The sequence below is a fragment of the Alosa sapidissima genome, chromosome 3, assembly GCF_018492685.1.
Source record: "Alosa sapidissima isolate fAloSap1 chromosome 3, fAloSap1.pri, whole genome shotgun sequence".
NCBI lineage: Eukaryota > Metazoa > Chordata > Actinopteri > Clupeiformes > Clupeidae > Alosa > Alosa sapidissima.
In genome coordinates, this window is record NC_055959.1 from 20,385,798 (window position 1) to 20,407,733 (window position 21,936).

At 44.1% G+C, this 21,936-nt stretch overlaps 1 protein-coding gene and 1 non-coding gene across 2 annotated transcripts in view; both read left to right on the forward strand.

Moving 5' to 3' along the window:
• Positions 1-21,831, forward strand: part of LOC121704932 (meiosis inhibitor protein 1-like) — a 44,890-nt gene extending 23,059 nt beyond the window's left edge. Inside the window, exons 23-33 of the mRNA XM_042085499.1 lie at positions 1,342-1,526; positions 2,821-2,925; positions 4,229-4,339; positions 8,057-8,229; positions 10,463-10,547; positions 12,210-12,394; positions 13,507-13,588; positions 16,186-16,292; positions 20,406-20,537; positions 21,162-21,277; positions 21,639-21,831. Of these exons, the coding sequence (XP_041941433.1) occupies positions 1,342-1,526; positions 2,821-2,925; positions 4,229-4,339; positions 8,057-8,229; positions 10,463-10,547; positions 12,210-12,394; positions 13,507-13,588; positions 16,186-16,292; positions 20,406-20,537; positions 21,162-21,277; positions 21,639-21,726 (1,369 nt within the window). The 3' untranslated portion in view covers positions 21,727-21,831. The remainder of the gene's footprint in view (positions 1-1,341; positions 1,527-2,820; positions 2,926-4,228; positions 4,340-8,056; positions 8,230-10,462; positions 10,548-12,209; positions 12,395-13,506; positions 13,589-16,185; positions 16,293-20,405; positions 20,538-21,161; positions 21,278-21,638) is intronic.
• On the forward strand, positions 9,975-10,070 carry LOC121706347. Its single transcript, XR_006031020.1, has one exon. It is a non-coding gene; the product is annotated as a Z30 small nucleolar RNA (small nucleolar RNA).
• Positions 21,832-21,936: the final 105 nt, after the last annotated feature.

The following is a 21,936-nucleotide window of genomic DNA, read 5'->3' on the forward strand; positions in this document are numbered from 1 at the left end:
ATTACAATCATTGCAGAAGATAATGTCTCATCCTATAACGTATTGCTGCAGCTGTACTGTCCACCCTTTCCCCCGACTGATCATTAGAGCAGGAAATCAAAAACCTTCCTTTAACGAAGCCACTGAAGACTCACAGTGCCCACTCTCAAACTAAACACGAGCTCGAAGAAAGCAAGAACTTTAAACACAGACACAATACTTGTGCACAATTCAGGTTCTGTCTAGTCAGAGTAGAGACATGGCATGGGCACATAAATAAATTAAATGTTTCCACATTCACTGCCTATAGAGTACACTGAATCACCTGTAGAGGATTGCTTCCCCTCATGCAGAAATGATTCGCTCCTCGACCAGTTCAACGAACAGAGACGCCACCATGCTCGCCAAACTTACTTACTGTACATTGGCTGGCCAAGCCAGACCACAGTCTTAGATAGATCTATAGATTTATTATATTGTCAACTCTTGCCAAACATTAGTGGGTGTAGAAGACACTAAAGATTATAGCTAAGAGCTTATGAGACACTCCAGGATGGTCCCCAGGGACCCTGGCTCTTGATAGCTCAGTCCTGCCAGATACATGTGCCAGCGAGACCGGGTGGCAGCAAATCACCCAGCACCAAGATTGGGGGGGGGGGGGCATTAGCACGCTGCCAAGGGGCACCAATGTGCCGTCCGTCAGAACATACTGGCGGAACATACACCTCTTGTATCAGCCTCCGCAAGCCAGAAAAAGTGACTTTATTAACCCTAACCCATTAATACCCAGCCTGGCCCTTGCACGGCCGTTCCTCATCCCCCCTCCTGTGTCCACTCTAGTCGTTCGCCTCGTTTCCTCCTGGCCCGGGGATCTTCCCTGGTGTGGGAAACTTGCCGGTTCTGATGTGGTAGTTTGGAGATCAACCCAGACATCTTTTATTAAACCATAAATGTCTGGAGAGAGTAATATGTAGAATTTAGTGGAATATATTATACATAGTGTTAGGCCTCTAGGAAGAGTAGCTAATGCTCTGCATCAGCTAATGGAAATCCTAATAAAATCTTAATAATCCTAATAGGCTTTGGAAATAGTGCAGACCTTTTCAATGCTGCATTCTAACTTTAATATTTCCAATAATGAATATATACTGTATATTCGTGCAGATGGTGAAGAGAACAAATTAAGCGTACTTTATGAAAATTATAGTTCTGGTTCGTGATTATGATTGGTTGATCCTCCGCTTTGTGTCATCGCTTAGCTTTTCTGAAATCGTTGTAAACGACGGCCTCAGGAGGCTTATGGCTGATGTAAAGACTCTAACCTGACACTACACCTCTGTCTTTTGTCTGTCCTTCTTGCAGACGCTTGTGGTCAGCGGTGATGAGCGGCTGGCGGAGAGAGCCCTGTCTGAGCTGCGGTGCCTCCTGCAGGCCAGAGGGGGGCAGTGACGGGGCGCTGCCAACGCTGCTTAGGCCCGCGCTTCTGCAGCTGCTCCAGAGGCTGGCCTGCCACAGCACCGGCAGCAGCCAGGGGCCCGGACCCTCAGGTCAGACACACTCACGCAGACACACACACAGATAAACAACAGACAGACACACACACACACACACACACAGATAAACAACACACACACACACACACAGAGAAACAACAGGCAGGCAGACAGTCAGTGAGGGTGACCCGAAGCCACAAAGCCCTATCATACTCATACTCAGTGTTCCATTAACTTTTTCTCTTTTTCTGTGTCTAGTTCCATGTCTCCCTTTCAGACACCACCACTCAATTTCACACTGTCTTCATCGTATTCTCTCATTTTGGCTGGTTCCCTTTCTTTTTTGGTCTTTTCTATTCGCTTCTTTTTTCCTCATATCTTTCTTAATCTTCCTGCCATTACTGTATGCCAACCGCTGTTCGTACAGTCTGTTTCCTGCTCCTGCACTTATTCTTATTCTGATTCACATTCTCATTCACTCTCGCTTTATTCCCTCCCTCCCTCCCTCCCCTTCTCTCTCTCTCTCTCTCTCTCTCTCTCTCTCTCTCTCTCTCTCTCTCTCTCTCTCTCTCTCTCTCTCTCTCTCTCTCTCTCTCTCTCTCTCTCTCTCTCTCTCTCTCTCTCCCTCCCTCTGTATGGCGGCCCATTCCCCTGTGTCATTACTCATGCAGTGCTGAATTTTGCCCTGAGATGGGTGTTAGTTTAATTGCGTCTCAGAGGGCCATATCAGAACAGTGTCTACACCGGGTCAAACACACCCCTCCTCTGCAGCCCTAAATTACACACATTACACATTTATATCACACCGCCTTGGGAGCGAGCAGGGAAGAATATAGAACAGGTGGCAGATGAGGTGAAGCGCCCCTGTCTATTTCGCTCCCTTTCTCGCAAAAAAATCCATCTCACTCTCTCTAAATTGCTCTCCCTCTTCCAATCGCCTTCTCCATCTGGTGCAGTTTTTCTGTCCATCCTCTTGTGTCTTAGCCTGGCTAGCGCCACCACTTCTCATTGAGACGTGGTCTGGGAACCAAATGTTAATTTTCTCGTATTTGAAAAAAAAATGCCCAGATCCGTTTATTGGGTGCCACGGATGTCTATCAAATGCGTCTGTGCATAGCTCATCATCGTCTTGCTTTCCCCCTTGTTCTGTGATTGGTCCCCTATCTCAGGCGAAAATTTGCTCCATGGTCTCCAGGCTGCCTTAGCAGCGTGAATCAAATCGCGCGCAAGGCAGCATGGGAACACCCAGGCTACTTGTGTCTTTCCCTCGTTGTTGTTCTCCGTTTTCTCTAACCATTCCTCCTTTCTCCGTGTCTCCATCCCTCCATCTCTCTGTCTGTCTCTGCAGCTCCCTCTGCTCTGCCTCTCATCCTGCAGCTGTTGTGTCTGATGCAGACGGCGCCATCGGCGGCCAGTGAGATGGACGGCACCGACTTCAAACTGCTCTTCCACGGTAAGGTCGCAGGTCAAGTGTCGGGACCCTGAGGTCATGCAGACACTAATCTCTCAGACAGTCAGTGTCCTGCATCAGAATGTCTGAATGTTCTCCTACTCCACTGCGTCTGTCTGTCTGAAACGTTCCACATACTCGACGCACCCGACCGGTAGCGCGACAATGTGACGTCACAGAAGCGCCGCAACCATTTATACTCACGCGTCGTGGTCACGACACTAGTTGCAATATTCTCCTGAACAGAGGTGTCGCTGTTGTGAAAAGATTAACGCTAAGTACGTTACACAGCAGAAGAAGCTGCATTAAGAAACACTAGTAGCAGAGAATGTAAACGGGCTCTGCTATTAGCTAGCCTCTGTGATGGTACTTCAGACTTTGGTTGCTACTATTCACAACTACCACCATCATTATCATCTAGTTTCCAAGGTGTGCGCACAGGTAGATAGATAGATGGATATATAGATAGATACTTTAGTCATCCCGAGGGAAATTTTAATAATTTAAACAGTTTAGTTAGCTGGCTAGCTAGCTAGCAGCTGGCTGAGTTTGTGTAATTTCCTGAAGTGAAAAGAGATTTTGTTCAGGCCTTAATAGATATCCTTTGTTTGAAAATAAATAGTTTTTATTCTTTCCTCTTAATTCCATGTGTTGCAACTCTCGCTGGTAACTTTGTTAACTTATCCAGCAAACTATTAAAAATTCATGACTGTATCAAAACACTGCAACTCTCGCTTGCCCTCAAACTAGTCCATCTTCCTGTTTCCGCTTTGTCGCGCTCGTCTGAAAAAAAATGAGTGGTGTGCTACCTCGGGCTACCTGGCTAAAATCCTGGCGCGCCAGCAAGATCTACGTCATTTTGACGTCACGGTGTTGCGCTACCGGTCGGATGCGTCGAGTATGTAGAAGCCCTGAGTCTCCTCACATGAACAGCTGCTGTCAGTCGTTTCCCTTTCTGATAGATAGATAGATAGATAGATAGATAGATACTTTATTGATCCCCAGGGGAAATTCAAGAAACTGTGTTTCCCTTCATTTGCATCTGTGTGGCGTCCCCTTTGAACAGCCACCCAAACAGCTTTCTGTTGTTGTCCCTGCAGTGGAGAGTGTAATAGGATGTATGCTTTGGCTGCTGACCATCCATAATTACTGTACTTGATTTTGATTGTCAGAGAGTGAGTGGCCTTCATGAATTGCTGGTTTATTGAAATTCCTGAATGTGTGTGTGTGTGTGTGTGTGTGTGTGTGTGTGTGTGTGTGTGTGTGTGTGTGTGTGTGTGTGTGTGTGTGTGTGTTATTCATGTAGTGAGTAACCTTGCAGGGAAGCTGAAGGCAAACAACAAGGAAACTCTCCTACCAGCTCTTAACTACCTGTATTGTTGCCTTGCTCTCTCTCCCCCTCACTGTAGTGACAGAGGTAAGACACATACACATTCAGTACACAATGTCCTGTTTAAATGCTATGATACAAAGAAATATGACACTATGTGGTACCACACAACATTGTCCATGCAAAATGAATTCACCTCGCAGCTGATAGTCACAAGAATAATTTTCTTGTGTAAACCAAATAAGTTTGTCACACCACAGAAAAAGATGGCATCTACCTCCCGGACAAATCTGAGGAAATAAAAGAAAAAGTGCAGTGTATTAAATTAGGTATGAAAATTGTGAAAAAGGACTGGTATGCTCTGTTCTCAAATGCACTAGACAGGTCCACTAACTGTCCTGGAAGCATACCCACTGTCTAACCACATATTGGTGTCAACCATTTTCATACCAGCTGAATCTAATTAGAACAACTCATCAGCCAGATGGATGAGCAAATTAGTGATCCAATCTTGGCTTACATGGTCTTTAAGCTATTTATGGAACCTGACGGGCCTTTATGTTATATTCAATGAATTCTACATTTTGCATTTGTCTTAGAGCTGAAATCGGGCCATAAAAGTTAGGCCTGACAAGGCCCGAGCCCAACAGAAATCAGCTCGAGCCCGATAAGTATACATTTTGATTGACAGCTTTTTAAAAGCCTAAACCCGTTTACAGCCCGACGTTATTCAAATGCACACAGCTCTTTTGCCTTTTGTCAAGAATGACTCATTTATAATTTTTTTTAACATCTCAGCACTCACACTTACAGCATACACTTAACCTATAAATAGGCCTACATGCCTATAAAAATTAGTCTTTTTTAACAAATTAATTCAAGATAAATTCTAAACTTAGAGAGGTATTTAGCAATAACGAAATAAAACACGAAAGACACGAAAACGGGACTTGCTTGCGGCCGCCTCTCCACAATCACCAATACCAGTATAAATAGGCCAACGCGCCAATGAAAAGGAGTCTTTCTCAACAAATTAAATTAAGATGAATTCTAAATTAAGATGGGTATTTGCCAATAACAAGATATATTATAATAATAAGAGTTTACAGGAACCCTCCCATACGCAGCACCGACATTAATTAGTTCTTGCGCCAGCTCTTCAAACCCCTCATCATTTACGATATTAAAAAGCCTAATGTCTTTACAGCAAAAGCTGACACACTTCTCCGTCACCGTTTGTTTCACCTTTGCAGGGATGGGTTTTGATGCTGTAACAAACGATGTGATTGTAGGTTGATCCTGGACACTGGCAGGTGTTGAACAGCTTCGATCAACATGCCTTATCAGCAGTGTTGGGAACGTTACTTTAAAAAAGTAATTAGTTATAGTTACTCACTACTTGTTCCAAAAAGTAACTGAGTTAGTAACTGAATTACTCTATGATAAGAGTAACTCGTTACCAGGGAAAGTAACTATTTTCGTTACTGTAAAAAAAAAAAAAAATTGCTATACTGTATGTCAAAGAATTTGGATTTTTTTGAGCAGTTTTGAGCAGCCAGTTGAAATGAGTAGAACAGACAGGTGTTTGTAGGCTACATAACTTTCGATATTTATTAGATAGATAGATAGATAGATATAGATAGATAGATAGATAGATAGATAGATAGATAGATACTTTATTGATCCCCAAGGGGAAATTCAAGATATTGCACATCGACAGACCTACGGTTGACTTCAGCCTGTGTCATAGGTTTTTGTCGTGAGGCAGAAAGATCTAGCTTTTGCTGCTTGGAGGACTTTGCTCCAAGTCCTTCTTTGCTAGTTGATGGCGAGCTATCATCTGTGGTGGAGGTATCGGTGTTTTTGGCCACTAGCTTTAGATGCGTGTGTGAGATGCTTCATTAAATTAGAGTTGCTTACAACGGATGTCGACAAAGTCTTCGCTTCTGGACATAATGTACACATTACATGCACGTTCTTGCCTTTGACCTCAATGAATTTGAAGTAGTGCTTATATCTCCACCTTGAAAATGCCAACTTTTCATCGGATTGCTCCAGACCTCTGCTTTTTCGTCAAATCTTTATTTTAGCTGTTGCGTGTGTGGCGCGTGTGCTGGCAAGTGTGTAAAAACACTGGCTCTGATTGGCTACCATGAAACATGACTCTGCCTTAGCCAATCATAATCGATTAGCCTACGTCGTTATTAACCCACCTCCTCACTAGCTGTGAGCCAGGGGTGCGTTCGGATTGCACAGTTTATTCAATCAATGCATAGTAACGCACCGCATTTAACGTCCAGTAACGTTAACGCCGTTGTAACGACGGGAAAAGTAATTAGTTAGATTACCTCGTTACTGAAAAAATAACGTCGTTGAACGGCGTTATTCCAAACACTGCTTATCAGTGACAAAATCGTTTTGCTGTCGTGCTTTAACAGAATGTCGCATCTTTTGCATTTCACATAATCCACTGGGTCATTATTCTCATTATGCACATGGTCAAAACTTTTCCACACCTCAGACTTTGGTTGCTTTGCCGGTGCAACCCAAACGCCAGCATCCGTTTCACCTCCTCAGCATCCATTTTCGCATCTTTCTCCCGCTAATCGAAACGCATCACCTGACCGCTCATTTACCCCCCAAGCCGGAGCGTATGCCCGAGCCTGTCTAAAATAATGAAATTAAGACCGAACACGACCGAATCCGTCCGGTCTCGTTGGATTCGGTAAAGAGCTTAAGCTCTTTTAGTGATTACATTTTATCATACCTTTCACAAACACTGAGATGAACTGTATTGATTAAGAGCTCAGACTGTTTTGGGGAAATACAACTTGTCTATAAGGAAATTGTTTTTGCTATGGATCAGTGGTGAAATCCTTTATACTAACATTGTTCTGGATTACTGACCACACTCATTTCTCATTTGTATGTGCCACAAGCATAGCCATACAAGCACAGCCTGCAGAAAATAAGACTTGGCCAAGTCTCCTGGTACATTTCCACTGTGTTTCTCAATGATATTTTTAAACTTGTTTGCAACCCATTTACAGCCATTCACTGAAAAAAGGCTCCATTTGAAAAGTCAATATCATATTGTGTGCATCTAGTCAGGGAACCTTTGCACAAACAGTATTGCAATCTGTGTGTGTCTTCGCCCACACACCTCAGGTGCAGAACCAGAAGTGACCTTGTCCTATGCTTTACTTTGCACATTCCTGCAGGCATAAGAACAGGCCCATCCACACAAGAGCACCAACACTCACGGCACAACAGTGCGTGACTTTGATGCTAAACACATACTTCGAGTGATGCACTCCACACTCTCAGCACAGTAAATACCCAATTAATGCAGACCAGAATTTTAGTAGCATTGTGCAGACATGTGTAGATTTAGTACTGCAATAAATGGCTGGGTCTTTAAGTGCTATACATAAGGGCCAGCTCAAGGTGCATGAGCTCCTGAGCAGCCATAGCTGTGTTTGAAATGGTGAACTCAAGAGAGGTTTCTATGTAGTGGGTGAATGATTGAGCGAGTGATTGAGTGGACGATTCAAACTCAGCTTGTGACTGATCTGAGTACAGCTGAACTACTCAAGTATTACATTCAGTCCATGATTCTGCACTGTTTGGCTGCTACATGTTTTACCTCCATCTCGCTCCCGCTCCCTGCTTCTGTCCTTGCTTTGATCTCTTTTACTATTTTATTTCCACTCCCTCCACTCCATGCCCTTTATCTCTTGCTGTCTCTCTCTCTTTCTCTTTTCTCTTTTTCTCTCTCTCTCTGTCTCTCTCTCTCTCATGCAGCTGTGTCCATGTTGCTGTGTAACACTGGGCTGATGGAGCAGATACAGGCATTGCTGGACCTCTCCTCCTCATCCTCCTCTTCTTCCTTCTCTTCTCCTCCGTCCAGTCTGCTCAGCTGCGCTCGTCTGCTGCTGTCCTCCCTCATCATCCTCCAGCACACACATTCTGCTCAGGTGCTTCACATAACACACACACACAATACTCAACGCCAGCAGTGACACTATTCTCTGCTTAACCCCTCACTCATGCTCAATATTCCCTTCGTCCTTGCAAACACACACACACACACACATACAGTCCCTCTGAAATATTTACCCACACAGATCCGCACACAAACACTCTTTTTTTTACGCTGTTTCAGTGTCAGCTCTCACACTCAAAGGAAGTCTTCAACTGTCTCTGCAGGAGAGTTAGTTCCCAAAACTGACTGAACAAAACATACAGATGCACTCAAAGCACACATAGACACACGGATATGCACCTCTCCCAGAAAGCCCTCTTCCTGAGATGCAGGTCTCCATGGAAACAGCCTCTTGTAGTAACGGCCAGATACAATGTCTCGGTCCTGCAGAGCAGTGGTACCCAAACTTTAATCAGACATTGGGCTCAGGGAACATTTGACCTTCAAGATGTACTCTGAAATTCAGGGTTTGTGAATAATGAATTATGATAAATGATTTACATAATTTTAACTCTGCTTTTACAATTTGTTTAGGTCATTATAATGAACGCATACAGAGAGACAATTAATTATGCATTGCTTTCTAAATCTGTGTTGAAGTCTAAAGATTTTTCCTAAATTCCATAGAGAGGACAATAACGAAATGGTTTAATGGGAACTTAACTGAAAACATTTAGGGTAAGGCTATTTGCACCCCTGGTACAATTAGCAGTGTATGCTATTCGTACCCTGGTGCAATTAGAAGTGAATTCTATTCGTACCCCCGTCTGGTACAAATATCAATATATGCTATTCGTACCCCGGTGCACACAGCAATGTGTTCTATTAATACCCCGTCTGGTACAAATATCAGTGTATGCTATTTGCACCCCTGTGCATTTACTCTGGCATATTGATCACACAATGTAATAAAACAAAATTTAAAAAAACGAGCAACATGTTTTTGTTGTTACGTTACAGGGTGTGAATAGCTGTGTAATGAACACTCTGAATAAGGTATGCTGTTTGCATCAATGTATAGTTAGAAGTGGATGCTATTCGTACCCTGGTGTATATAGTAATGTATGCTATTTACACCCTGGTGCATGAACTAGCTAATTGTTGCAATCAAAACTTCCGTTTGAGAACCGATTTCTTGTTCAAATTGCGCGCCTTCTCTCCAGAGACGTTGGTACACGTGCGCACTCACTCTGCCAAAACGCATGCGGGAATCAAACCCCGGTCTCCCACGTACTAAACCGTGTCTGTGACCACTGCACTATCCGCTTCCACATCTTGATGGGTGTTTGCAGGTTTAGTTTATAGGCCTGAGTGTCATATTCATGACAGTTGTATGTGTTCAGTTTATAGGCCTGAGTGTCATATTCATGACAGTTGTATGTGTTCACTGAACGAAGATTAAGAAAATAAAACACAACTTTTCAATCTAAAACTTAATTTGAACATATATTAGTGGCGAAACCTTTCAGAATTCTTCACTTTCTGCTGACAAAAAAACGAATGTCCGCCATGTTTTTTGTGCGTGTGAGCAACGTCTTTTTGTTGTTATGTCACAGGGTGTGAATAGCTCAGCTGTGTGGCCAAGTCTATTTGTACCAGGGGTGTAAATAGACACTCTGAAACATTTAACACTTGTGGCTCAATAGGTAAAGTGTCAGGACTAGAATCCAAGGGCTTCCTGTAGTTCAAGAGTGCATGGGTTCAAATCCCAGCACTGGCATAAGATTGGGTGTCTCTAGCACTGATGAGATTGGATTGTGTCTGACCTGGTATTGCTCCCTCCGGGGTAAGCTCTGACCAGGATATGAGGACACTAATCTTCTCTCTGAGCTGACAAGGAAATGTGTGGGATGAAGATGTTAGCTTTAAGTTTTACCTAGCAGTGGTAGCGCAGTGCTAAGGAGCTGGGCTCGTAAGGCATTTAACACCGAGTTGCTCTGGGGACAATGGCCTTTGTAATATAATTGACATGTGTAATTTGGTTTGGATAAAAGCATCTGCTAAATGAGTAAAATGTAAAAGTAAATCACTTGATAAAACATAATCATAATGATTATGACCATACAGTAGAGAGGAACTTATAAAGCACTGATAAAGCAAAATGACTTGGAAATCTACTTCTATACTGGAGTTCATCCTTGGAACTGATGTGTTCTGGATAATGTAGGCCATCACTTGAAGCAGTTTCAAACTCTCCTCTCCCTTCTGACCCCTCCTCCCCGCAGGTGCACAGGTGTGTCCGAGTGGATCTGGGTGCCATGGTGCAGCTCCTGAGCTGCGGGAAGAGACATGCAGACAACCTCTCTCTGGGTAAACCACAAAGAACCAGTACCGAGTTAGAATGACCCCTGGATCTCAGTCCCACCTAAGGTCCCTGAATTATGCAGTCGGCAGTGGCAGTGCTGCACCTTCAGTCCAGCCGCCACGCTCAAAGTCACTTCCTTTAACTCATTGAATGCCAAGCTGTTTTCGGAAGCTTTGTCCTAGAGTGCCAGCGATCTAGACCATTGTTGATGATTTTTGTACAACCACAGCATATTTTGTGCTATAGCTATGAACACATACAATGGCTCGTTTAAAAGGTGAGACTTTAAGCTCTCAGTGGGTGCAAACCGTGTATTTCTACATGCCTCTGTTCCTGAGAAATCCCAAGCTAAACAGTGGCTAGTTTTCATCAAAATCGCTGTTTTTTTCTAGAAATGGAGATATAATGTCTTTCATGAAATATGAAGTGTTACCTGTAAACTTTCCGGGAAGTGATCAGCGAGACCTGGCGAGACTGCCACCTAGTGATAGACCCACGAAAATGGCCTGGTTTTGAGATGACGTGCATGCGTCACTGACTCCACCCAAAGCGGCAACCGAGTTATGATAAAATGTCCAGATAAAATGTCCAGATTTTCATGTGTTTTCATGAGTTTTCGATCGTCATATATTTCATTTCCATTCATCACAGAGTTCCCAAAATCACATACATGTATAAGGTGTATTAGAGTGTCTAGTTTCATAATTTAAAAAAAAAGCTAAAAACGTAATATTACGTTTTTGGCACTCAACGCATGGGAAGGAAAAACGTAATATTACGTTTTTGGCACTCAATGAGTTAAGCAGTGTCTCCATAATGACTAGACAGAACTAAATGCCCCCATCTCCATCTAGCCATTGACAGTCGCGATAAGAATCACTCACTAATTACCTCTGATGTCTCTAGTGCTTAAGAGACTAATGCATGCCAATTACGGCTCCATCTTCTTTTCTTTTCTGTCTTTTTTTTTGTATTTGTGGCGTTCATTATCTCAGTCCTCTGTCTCTCTCTCTCTCTCTCTCGCACTCTCTCACTCTGCACTCGAGTGCTGCCGTCTGTGTGTGAGGTGTTATCTCAGAGTACGCACATGACGACAAAAGATTCATTAGTGTTAATCTGCTGGCCTGCAGCTCTGTGTGAGTCCCACTCCCTGTCCCTCACTGTTTCACTGAGTAACTCCTCTGTATCGCCAGACCTGTTTTTCCTCTCTCCTCTTCTCTCTTCTCCTCTCTCCTGTCTTCTCTTCTCCTCTCATCTACTCTCCTCTCCTCTCTTCTCTTCTCCTCTCATCTCCTCTCCTGTCTTTTCCTCGCCTCTCGTCTCTTCTCCTCTCATCTCCTGTGTTGCTGGCTCTCCTCCCTCCTATATCATTGTCTCTTCCCCAGTACTGCTGCCCTTTACTCTTCTGTGCCAGCTCATTTCCCACCTCAGAATTTCTCATTTTCTCATCCCAATTTGTTCCATTCAGTTTGTTTTCTCCTGCTTTCTCATCTCTGTCACCCTCTGTCTTTATCTCTCTTTCTTTCACTCACTCCCTCCCTCTCTTTCCTTCTCTCTGTATCCTTCTCCACCACATCCTCTCTCCCTCCCCTCTCTCTCTCTCTCCTCTCTCTCTCTCTCTCTCTCCCTCTCTCATCTATCTCTCTGTACCTCTCTCTCTCTCTCAGCCTGTTTGGTGCGGCTGCTGCAGGCAATGCTGGATGTGGAGCTGGCCTCTCCCCTGCTGCAGCTGGAGGAGGGGGCCGTCGGGGTGAGACAGCGCCCCCTACAGCCTGTCGACAGTGCCCTGCACCCGCTGGGCTCCCACGGGGCCCACGCTCTCGTCGCCGCCCTCCACGGCCTCCTGCTGCAGGTCTGACCACACTCCTTTACTCTCCAACACACACACACAGACCCATACACACACACACACACACACACACACTGCTGAGGAGAGAAGAAAGGGCCAAGAGTAAAAGTGTTTCACACACTGAAAAAGGTTTGGTTTTGGATTTGTGTCCGGACTCTTTCATACAGATATTGCAGCTGTTAACTGCAGTGCTTGCGTGGGTGGTTTATTTCCTTTGTTTGCTCGTCCTCCTCTCGTTTACTGCTCAGGCTCTACCCCCTCCACCTTCAGCCTCTACCCCCTCCACCTTCAGCCTCTACTCTCTGCACCCTCAGCCTCTACCCTCTGCAGTCTCAGACTCGCTGCCTACTCACACTGACCAGCCTCTAGTCACTGCATTCTCTGCTCTACCCTCTCAACTAATGCATCATATAACACTTTCCCATCTCTGCCCGTTCTCGCTCTTTGAAACGGGGGTAATTACTCCGATATGATGCAACTCCCTTCTCTGCTCACACTCTGTCTCTCTGTGCTCTCTGGAGCTCCCCAGCCTTAGATGCCCCCTTAGCGTCTTGTTTATCTCGTTCTGCGGAGTACTGCTTACACGGTGTTGCCTCTGTGCCTCAGGGAAAAGGCTTGGGTTTTGGGATCAATAGGGCCGGGGCTGCTGAAGGCTGCAGTTGTTCTTGCCAGAAGTTGTCTCTTAGCCTCGGTCTCGCTGCTAGGTAGGAGGCTGTGCTGTGTTGTTCTCTGTGGTCAGCTGCATGCTGACCACATTCTGTCTGGCTATGGGTTTGTGTGGGGAGGGTTGTACAGTATGCATCTGCACGTACAAAACATATGTGAACACACAGGGAAGTGTGTTTGTGTGTATGCTGTCTGTGTGTGTGTGTGTGTGTGTGTGTGTGTGTGTGTGTGTGTGTGTGTGTGTCTGTATGTGTGTGAGTGACACAGATGGGAAACTGGAGTCCTGGTGCTGTTCATCTCTGTAGCGCTCTGGCCTAGTTCTTTATTTTTGGACACAGCTCTGCCGTAACTCAGATAGCGTGATGTTTTATTCAGCACTTCTCTCAGTCTTTCTTCTGTCTCACCTATGTGTGTGTGTGTGTGTGTCTGTGTGTGTGTGTGTTTTGCAGAAGCAGGAGGGACTGCTCAGTGTGTCTGTGAACTGTCTAAGGTCACTAATGGGTTTCCTGCATAAGAGATGCCCCTCCACAGGTAATGAAGAATCAGTTTGTGTGTGTGTTGGGGGGGAGTACTGCATGATGTGTTTTGGGGAGTGTGTAGTTTAACTACTTTAAGTTTAAATCTCAATAAGGTAAATGTGCATGTGCTATGAGAGCTTGAATGCCTGGGGACATTTGTGAAAGGACCTAATATATTGTGTGTGTGTGTGTTATACCCCATTTCATAGTGCTAGTGTATTGGTGTTGTATTCATCTTTGAATTGGCCACATGCATAATAGATCCCTTTTATATCTATTCACACAGTTAATGTAACAGCAGCGTTTGAAACAACCTGTGTGCTACTTTCTAAAATAATTTGCCTTTCAAATTAAACCACCAGAAAAAACACTTTTACTGATAAAACCCAAAGTAAAATGTAGATTTAAATGTTTATTAAACATTACCGTTGCCCTGTTATTGGTCATCTCTCTCTTAGAGGACTATTTGGGCATCTTAGATTTCAGAGCTCAAGCCATTTTCTGTCCTTTTTGTTAATTTGTATATTGTATGCTAGCTAGCTGATGCTCAAAATCTTAAACAATAATGCCAAGCAGACAGTACAACTTTTTCGATTTCAGATAACTCCAGGTCAGAGTGTCAATGTGTGATGTAAGGGATAATGGACGACACGGTGGTCTGTTCACAAAAATGAATGCACGGTCGAGGTTTTAAAACGGCCCCGACGTGATGCGGAGGGCCGTTTAAACCTCGTAAGTGTATTCATTTCTGTGAACAGACCCTGTGGAGTCCATTATCCTGCTTATTCCACTGTTGCCACTTGCGTTGTGTTTATTTCCTGTTACAATTTAAACGTTTTAATCTCTAAAACTGTCTTGTTTGTAAAATTAATTTCTTCCGACACATATCAACTAACTTCTCAACTTGCAGGACAAACTGCTGTTAGTTCTAAATGGATGGTTGCTACGGCCAAAGGCCAGTCGTTAGTTCTATCTCTCCCGTTGTCAAGCGGGCGTATCCCAAGATTCTGATGAACTTTAGCTTTGAATTGAAATTTTACTTAGCCTGCTGTCATCCATCTACCTCCTTCATATGCTACAATGTTGCCATGTTCTGAACGTCTGCATTTTACAGCTCGGATGCAACGTGACAGTTCATTTAAACTTCATTTAAACGAGTTCGGCGAACTAATATACAAGTGTGATACGGCCAAAAAAATGGATCTTCTTCATAGGTGTGCAAATAACATACAATTAATGGTCGTTCTAAATTACGTAGGAAAATAGGAAATTCAACCAAGCAGTGGAATAATGTATCATAAAGTGATTGTATCATAAACCAGTGAGACAGGCTGATCTGAGAGTGACACCAATGAGGCAGACTAAAGGCTGAGTTAAACTGATGATACATGGGTCAACTTTTCAGGTTAACATAACCAGTTCCATTTATTGTAATTGGATGATCATGACAATTTGCCTACTGGTGATTAAAGAAAATGTTGCCCATTATCCATGGGATCATGCCAGAACCACAGCAATGAGAAACAACTGCACAGCAATATTGCTCAAAAAGTTGCCCCGTGTATCATCACCTTTATGTACAATGTATAGCCCTGCTGATACTGTGGGCCACATTGGCTGATCATAGCCTGGGCCAAAGTTGCAGGGCTGATGGTATAAACAAGGCTAATGTTTGGATTCTTGTATCTTCCAAATAGTGTCTACCATTTGGATATCAAATTGTGTTACTGTGCTAAAACAAATCACCTGAAAAGTTTAGTTCGTTTTTAGTCCATTTTGGATTTGACCTGTGAAGGGTTCCTTATAGTTTTGTATATACTGTAAGCCGTGGTGTTGGTGGACTGATGTGTGTGTGTCTGTGTGTGCATGAGTATTTATGGAGATGTGTGAGCCTGGTTGCCTCTGTGTGCCCCCCCTCCCAGCACTGGATGTGTGTCTGTGTGTGTATGAGTATTCATGGAGATGTGTGAGCCTGATTGCCTCTGTATGTGCGTGTGTGTGTGTGTGTGTGTGTGTGTGTGTGTGTGTGTGTGTGTGTGTGTGTGCGTGTGCCCCCACCTCTCAGCACTGCATGTGTGTCTGTGTGTGAATGAGTATTTATGGAGATGTGTGAGCCTGATTGCTTCTGTGTGTGTGTGTGTGTGTGTGTGTGTGTGTGTGTGTGTGCGTGTGCGCGCGTGTGCCCCCCTCTCCCAGCGCTGAATGTGTGTCTGTGTGTGTATGAGTATTTATGGAGATGTGTGAGCCTGATTGTTTCTGTGTGTGTGTGTGTGTGTGTGTGTGTGTGTGCGTGTGTGTGTGCGCGTGTGCCCCCCCCCCCCCCCTGCACTGCATGTGTGTCTGTGTGTGTATGAGTATTTATGGAGATGTGTGAGCCTGATTGCTTCTGTGTGTGCGTGTGCCCCCCCCCCCCCAAGCACTGCATGTGTGTCTGTGTGTGCATGAGTATTTATGGAGATGTGTGAGCCTGATTGCTTCTGTGTGTGTGTGTGCGTGTGTGCCGCCCCCCAACCCCCCCCCAGCACTGCATCTGCATGTGTGTCTGTGTGTGTATGAGTATTTATGGAGATGTGTGAGCCTGGTTGCCCCTGTGTGTCCCTCCTCCCCCAGCACTGCATGTGGCCTCTCAGCCCTGGGGACGCTTCCTGCTCTACTCGCTGCTGAACTCGGGGGAGAGTCTGCTGCAGCACCCAGCCATACTGGCCCTGCTCACACTGGTGAGATGACCGGTCCCAGACCACACACACACACGCGCCCGCCAACACCCCTCACACAGGTCAGAGATACATGGTGAAATGTTAAATAAGTGATACTCAAGTGATGGAGTTTACTGTATGCACATCCTCAGATTACAGCGTGCACACGCGAACACATAATTCCATTCCCTTGTATATATGCAATACACTCTGCCTTTAAACCTCTGTCAGACACAGACTCCCACTACACACCACACTACACACACACATACACGTGCAATACATTCTACATGATATAACATGAAAGCTCTTTTTTAACTGTAGACAACCATCCTGTAAACTTCTCACCACAGCCCCAAATACGTCTGGAAAGATGAAATAACCAAACTAAATCAGTACATTACAAGAGATCTTCTGCCAGGCTTTGAAGTCATCAACAACTGTCAGCCTCTCAAACAGCATGAACAGCTCTGATCTTAGATCTCTTGAGTCTTTTGATCTTCGGGCAGAACCAGAATGTTGTCTGTATTGTGTGTGTGTATATGAGAGAGAGAGAGAGAGAGAGAGAGTGATGTGCTTTTGTGTTCTGAATAGACATATCTCTGGAGGGGTTCATCTTTTAGTGCAGGGCGATATGTAGCAAAAAAAGGTGTTTGGAACATTTCATATAGATTTTCGCAAATTATGTTTTTTCACTTCTTCAGACCCTATAGTTTGCAAAACTACCGGTTTCCAATTTTTTCCTAGACTGCACAGGTCCAAAATCCAAGATGGCGGATATATCACCAAAAATTGCAAATAATCGCCTTTTTAAACATTTTAAATGGATATATGTTAGTTATTATCATTATATACATACATTTTCTAATAAAATTGAATGACTTAGGTAATAAATATGACCATGGGTGACATGAGATGTCATGATTATCAACCAGTGATTGGTGTAACCACCATTATGCTATTTATTGGCATACCCGGAAAAACACATTGACTGATTAAAAGTTTCCTTCACATAACCTAATAATCATTTGAATTAAAGTATTGTTCTGCACTCACCACAATAGATTAGATTAGATTCAACTTCATTGTCATTGCAGAGTATAAGTATGAAGACAATGAAATGTGGTTTGCGTCTAACCAGAAGTGCAAAAAAAAAGAAAAGTGCAATGTGATATACAAAGTATAGACAGGTGGTGCATAGACAGGTCAAGAAATGTGTAGACAGTAGTATACAGTTGATTTATATAAGGTAGAGAGGTTTAGAGTAATATAAATATGTGCAGTGTATGTTAGCAGTTACTTTATGAGAGCAGAATAAATATGGCTATGTAATGTGAACAATGTATAAACAACATACATTGGAGGGGGGGGGGGGGGGGGGTCTGCCTCCTTGTTGTCCCTGTCAAGATTGCTATGGTCGTGGACACCTCAACAGGCACAGGCAAGGAGGCATCGGGCGGGGGTGGCTTTGTAGGTTGGTTGTCAACCAGGATGCAGAGCTAGAGTTCAGCTGCAGGAAAGCTTCCTCTGAACCTGCTGTGCGCCTTATGCAAGCATCACTTGCCCTGGATGGCCTCAATGGAGGGGAGTGAGGAACCAGTGATGCGTTGGGCAGTTTTCACCACCCTCTGCAATGCTTTTCGGTCGTGGGCAGAGCAGTTGCCATACCAAACTGTGACACAGTTGGTAAGGATACGCTTGATGGTGCAGCGGTAGAAGTTCACCATGATCTGAGGATGCGGTGGACCTTCTTTAGCCACCTCAGATAGAAAGCTTCCTGAAGTCCACAATGAGCTCTTTGGTCTTCAATAATTCTGTTAACAGGACTTGCAGGAAATTGTGGGAACATATGAATTTGTTGATTATATGCAAGCCTAATGCTGCCCACTAACAGCTAAGTCTGCCTTCATCCATGAATTGTGACTGGTTTCAGAAACAGCATCATCTGAACAATCTACAGAGAGTAGCTCAGTGCAATTAACACACACATTGGATAGCATCTTAATAGATGGCATGGCTGTTGTGCAGGAGATGGTTGTCAGGAAAAGTGACATAAACTGTTGCTAAGATCTGGCAGAATGCTTCTTTGAAAATGTTGAAAGTGAGGCACGAGGCTACAATGACATATAGGCTACTTATTATTTAACAACTATACCATCACAAACTCCATGAAAGACAGGACGAGACAGGTCGATACAATGGGAAAAAGCTCATGATAAGAGATACAAAATACAAGACTACACCAATCAAAGACTTTAAAGCTTTCTGGGATCGAAGGAAACCAAAACCAACCTCGTCCTCTACCTTGCTCATAAAGCTGTTGAACTATGTAAACTGCCAGTCACAGTTCACACACACAAAGGTGGCAGTAGCAGTAAGTCATTTTGGCAAAACCCCACATATCTACACGTCACACAGATGTCTTGGTGCTTGCCCTTCGCAGGGTACCAGACATCAAAAAGACAGTCTCATTATCATGGGCACTGGAGAACGTCGACAAAAGATACATCTCAGCCTAGAAATCTTGACGCACCCTAGCAGCAGCAAATGTAATTTCTAGCCAGGGTAGTCTAGCAACTCTCCGTTGGCTTGTGAGGTGGAAAAACCAAACTTCGGTCCAGCCAATCACATCGTGCATAGAGTCGGTGGACCTATCGGGTATCCTATTGTATCCTGTCAGGAAATTGAAAGACAACCGTTTGTCCCGCCATTTACTGTTTATCCCGTGGGAAAGGAAAGGTTTCTGTTTCAAGTCAAACAAGTCATGATGATGTCATTAACACATTTTATAGGCTTGTAGTAGGTCCTCATCCATCTCCAGACGTGTTAGCTGGATGTGAGAAATTTGTGTGTCAGCTCCTCAAAACATGGTTTTCAAACAGCTAAAGCCCTTAAGTGAAACTCGGGAACTAGGGAAATCCCATCCCTATGATTGTCCTACCATCGTCTATTGCTGTCCCCATGCTCGGATTCCAGCCCGCGCAGCCTAGAGACCCACTACTTACCCGATGACAACTCCTAATCCCTATGGACAATTCATCCCCTACACTGGACTATTTGAACTTAACACTAAATAGGATTCATGCATTATCATACTGGTTATGTAACCATCTAACCACTTTGTAACATATACCTCAGGTGGCTCTAAATACCATGTTCTATTCTCTGTATATAGACCTTACTGTCCTGTAACTGACCCCAGGCAGATGGGTCAGGCCCTTGAGTCGTGGATCTGCTTAGGGTTTCATCCGATATGTTTCTCCAATTCTTGCGAGTTTTTCCTCGCCCCTGTTACTCATTGGCTCTGTCTGAATGTTTAACACTCTGTAAAGCGCCATGAGACATGGGTAATGTTTTGACGCTCTATAAGTGAAATTAAGTTGAAATTGAAATTCTGAGAGCACACAGGCAAGCAAATGTTTGGGCACAAGATACAGTGCCTGCTCCAAAGATTCTTGACTCACTATCACTGGGATGGAGGCAAATTGTTGATGGGCAATGGGCTCCTGTTCTGTCAAAACTTCCACCAGCACCACAGGCTGTTGTGGAGCTTGTGAAGTGCTGTTGTCTTGCCAGCCAATGCAGTAGAAGGTGTTCTTGCAAGAGTAACAACTTACCATTCACACAACTTTGCAGGCTCTGAGGAGATGTACACCAATATTAAAAAGACAGTGACAGTGGTGAGGATAAATACTTGAGTGACAATGTTTTGTTGAACTCTTCAATAATGAAACAAAATGCAGATTTTTTAAATGTTTTTCTATTTTTCCCATTTTTCTCCAAATTTCTTGGCAAATGATGCAATACATCTTTTGTAAATAGTCTGTATCTCACTTGTCTACCTTATTATATGTATATTTATCAAACAAATTGACCACTTTAAGCCTTTATATTATTTTTCTGCATATATTGTCCACCATCTTGAATTTTGGAACTGAAAATGAAGAAAAAAATTGGAAACAGGTTGTTTTGTATTCAATGGGGTCCTAGCAAGTAAAAAATCACCAGTTGCAAAAATCTATATGAACCGTTCCTAAAATTGCACGATTCCCCATACTATTTGTGTTAATTTGTTTCTCTGTGTGTGTGTGTGTGTGTGTGTGTGTGTGTGTGTGTGTGTGTGTGTGTGTGTAGCTGCTCCAGGCTGGTAGCGGGGTGGTGCAGTGGGACCCGGAGCTGGAGCAGGTGTTGAGTGCGGTGGAGAGGACAGGAGTGGACAAGCTCAGGCCCAGTGCTGCTCACACCCTCAAGGAGCTGCTCACACAGGTAGCCCAGAGCAAGCACACACTCAGCACAACTCATCAACACACACACAAACACACCCACACACATGCGCAACACACACAACATACAAATTCAAAACAAATCACACACACACACACACACACACACACACACACACACACACACAATGCTTGTTCACCGTCACCAGCATTTACTCAAGACTCAGATCTGGCATTTACCAGCTTTGAAAATTCATAAAGAGGCACAAATGGGTTGTTCTTCTGTAAATGGGTGTTTGTGTGTGTGTGTGTGTGTGTGTGTGTGCGCTTATAAGCCTGACCCGCTGACATTCACAAGATGTCCCAGGTGAGGTGACTGGCAGGGCTTATTGTGAGCAGCCTTTGGCAGAGACACAAGCCTGCTGGGACTCCATCCACTCTGTCAGGACTGATGTCTCCATCTGACAAAAGCCATGACCCTCTTTCTCTCTCTATCCCTATCTCTCCTCCTCCCTTCCCTTCCTCTCTCTCTCCCCTCTCTCTATCTCTCCCCCTATCTTCCCTTCTTCTCCCTCTCTCCCCTCCTAGGCCTTTCCATTGTTCTGTCTGTTTTCTGTGCTTCTTTCTCTGCCACCATCTGTCTCACTGCCTCTCTGTGTTTTGTCAGGTCCAGCACTCGACCTCACTTACACCCCCGTCTGAGCAGCACACTCTCAGGGCCACCGCTCTGCTTGAGTCACTAGATCGCCTTCCCAGCCCAGAACCAGCCCAGAACAGCGTTCTGTATCCTTGATTTGTTTATGGACACACAGAGCCCTGCACACACACACACACACACACACACACACACACACACACACACACACACACACACACAAAGCAGTCTCCTCACCAAAGTATTTCCTCTTTGTCATTTGATACCATTTTGTGTTTGATCTTCCTTTGTTGCTTCAGAGTGCTGACGTAACATGCATTAAGATCATTATTGCTCCTGTGCAAGCCGAATGGTGTTCTCTGTAGCATCTCAGAACCATCTCATTGCAAAAATATGTATTTGTTTTCATATTTCCTTAACTCCTGCGCCCCCGTCCCACCCTCTCCCCTCTTTTCCACCTACTGTTTTTTTTTTCTGTCTGTCTTCTAGACATCAGGGGGAGCTGTCTTACTGTTCATTAGATGTCACAGTAAACACAGGGTGCTACAGGGAGTTGACAAGAAGTACTAATGTTTAGCTTATTGTATTCTCATTTATGTATTTATGAATTAATGACTTTTTTTTTTTCCCAATGTCTCTTCCTTAACTACTTTATCTGAATAAAACAAAGTTTGGTCACGGATGAGTTTGATAACAAATCTGCTTTTAAATTAAAAGTGAATGTTTAAAAGAGGTGCTGGATTTTCTCTTGCTTTTGGGTGTCATAAATTAACCTCCCCCATCCTCT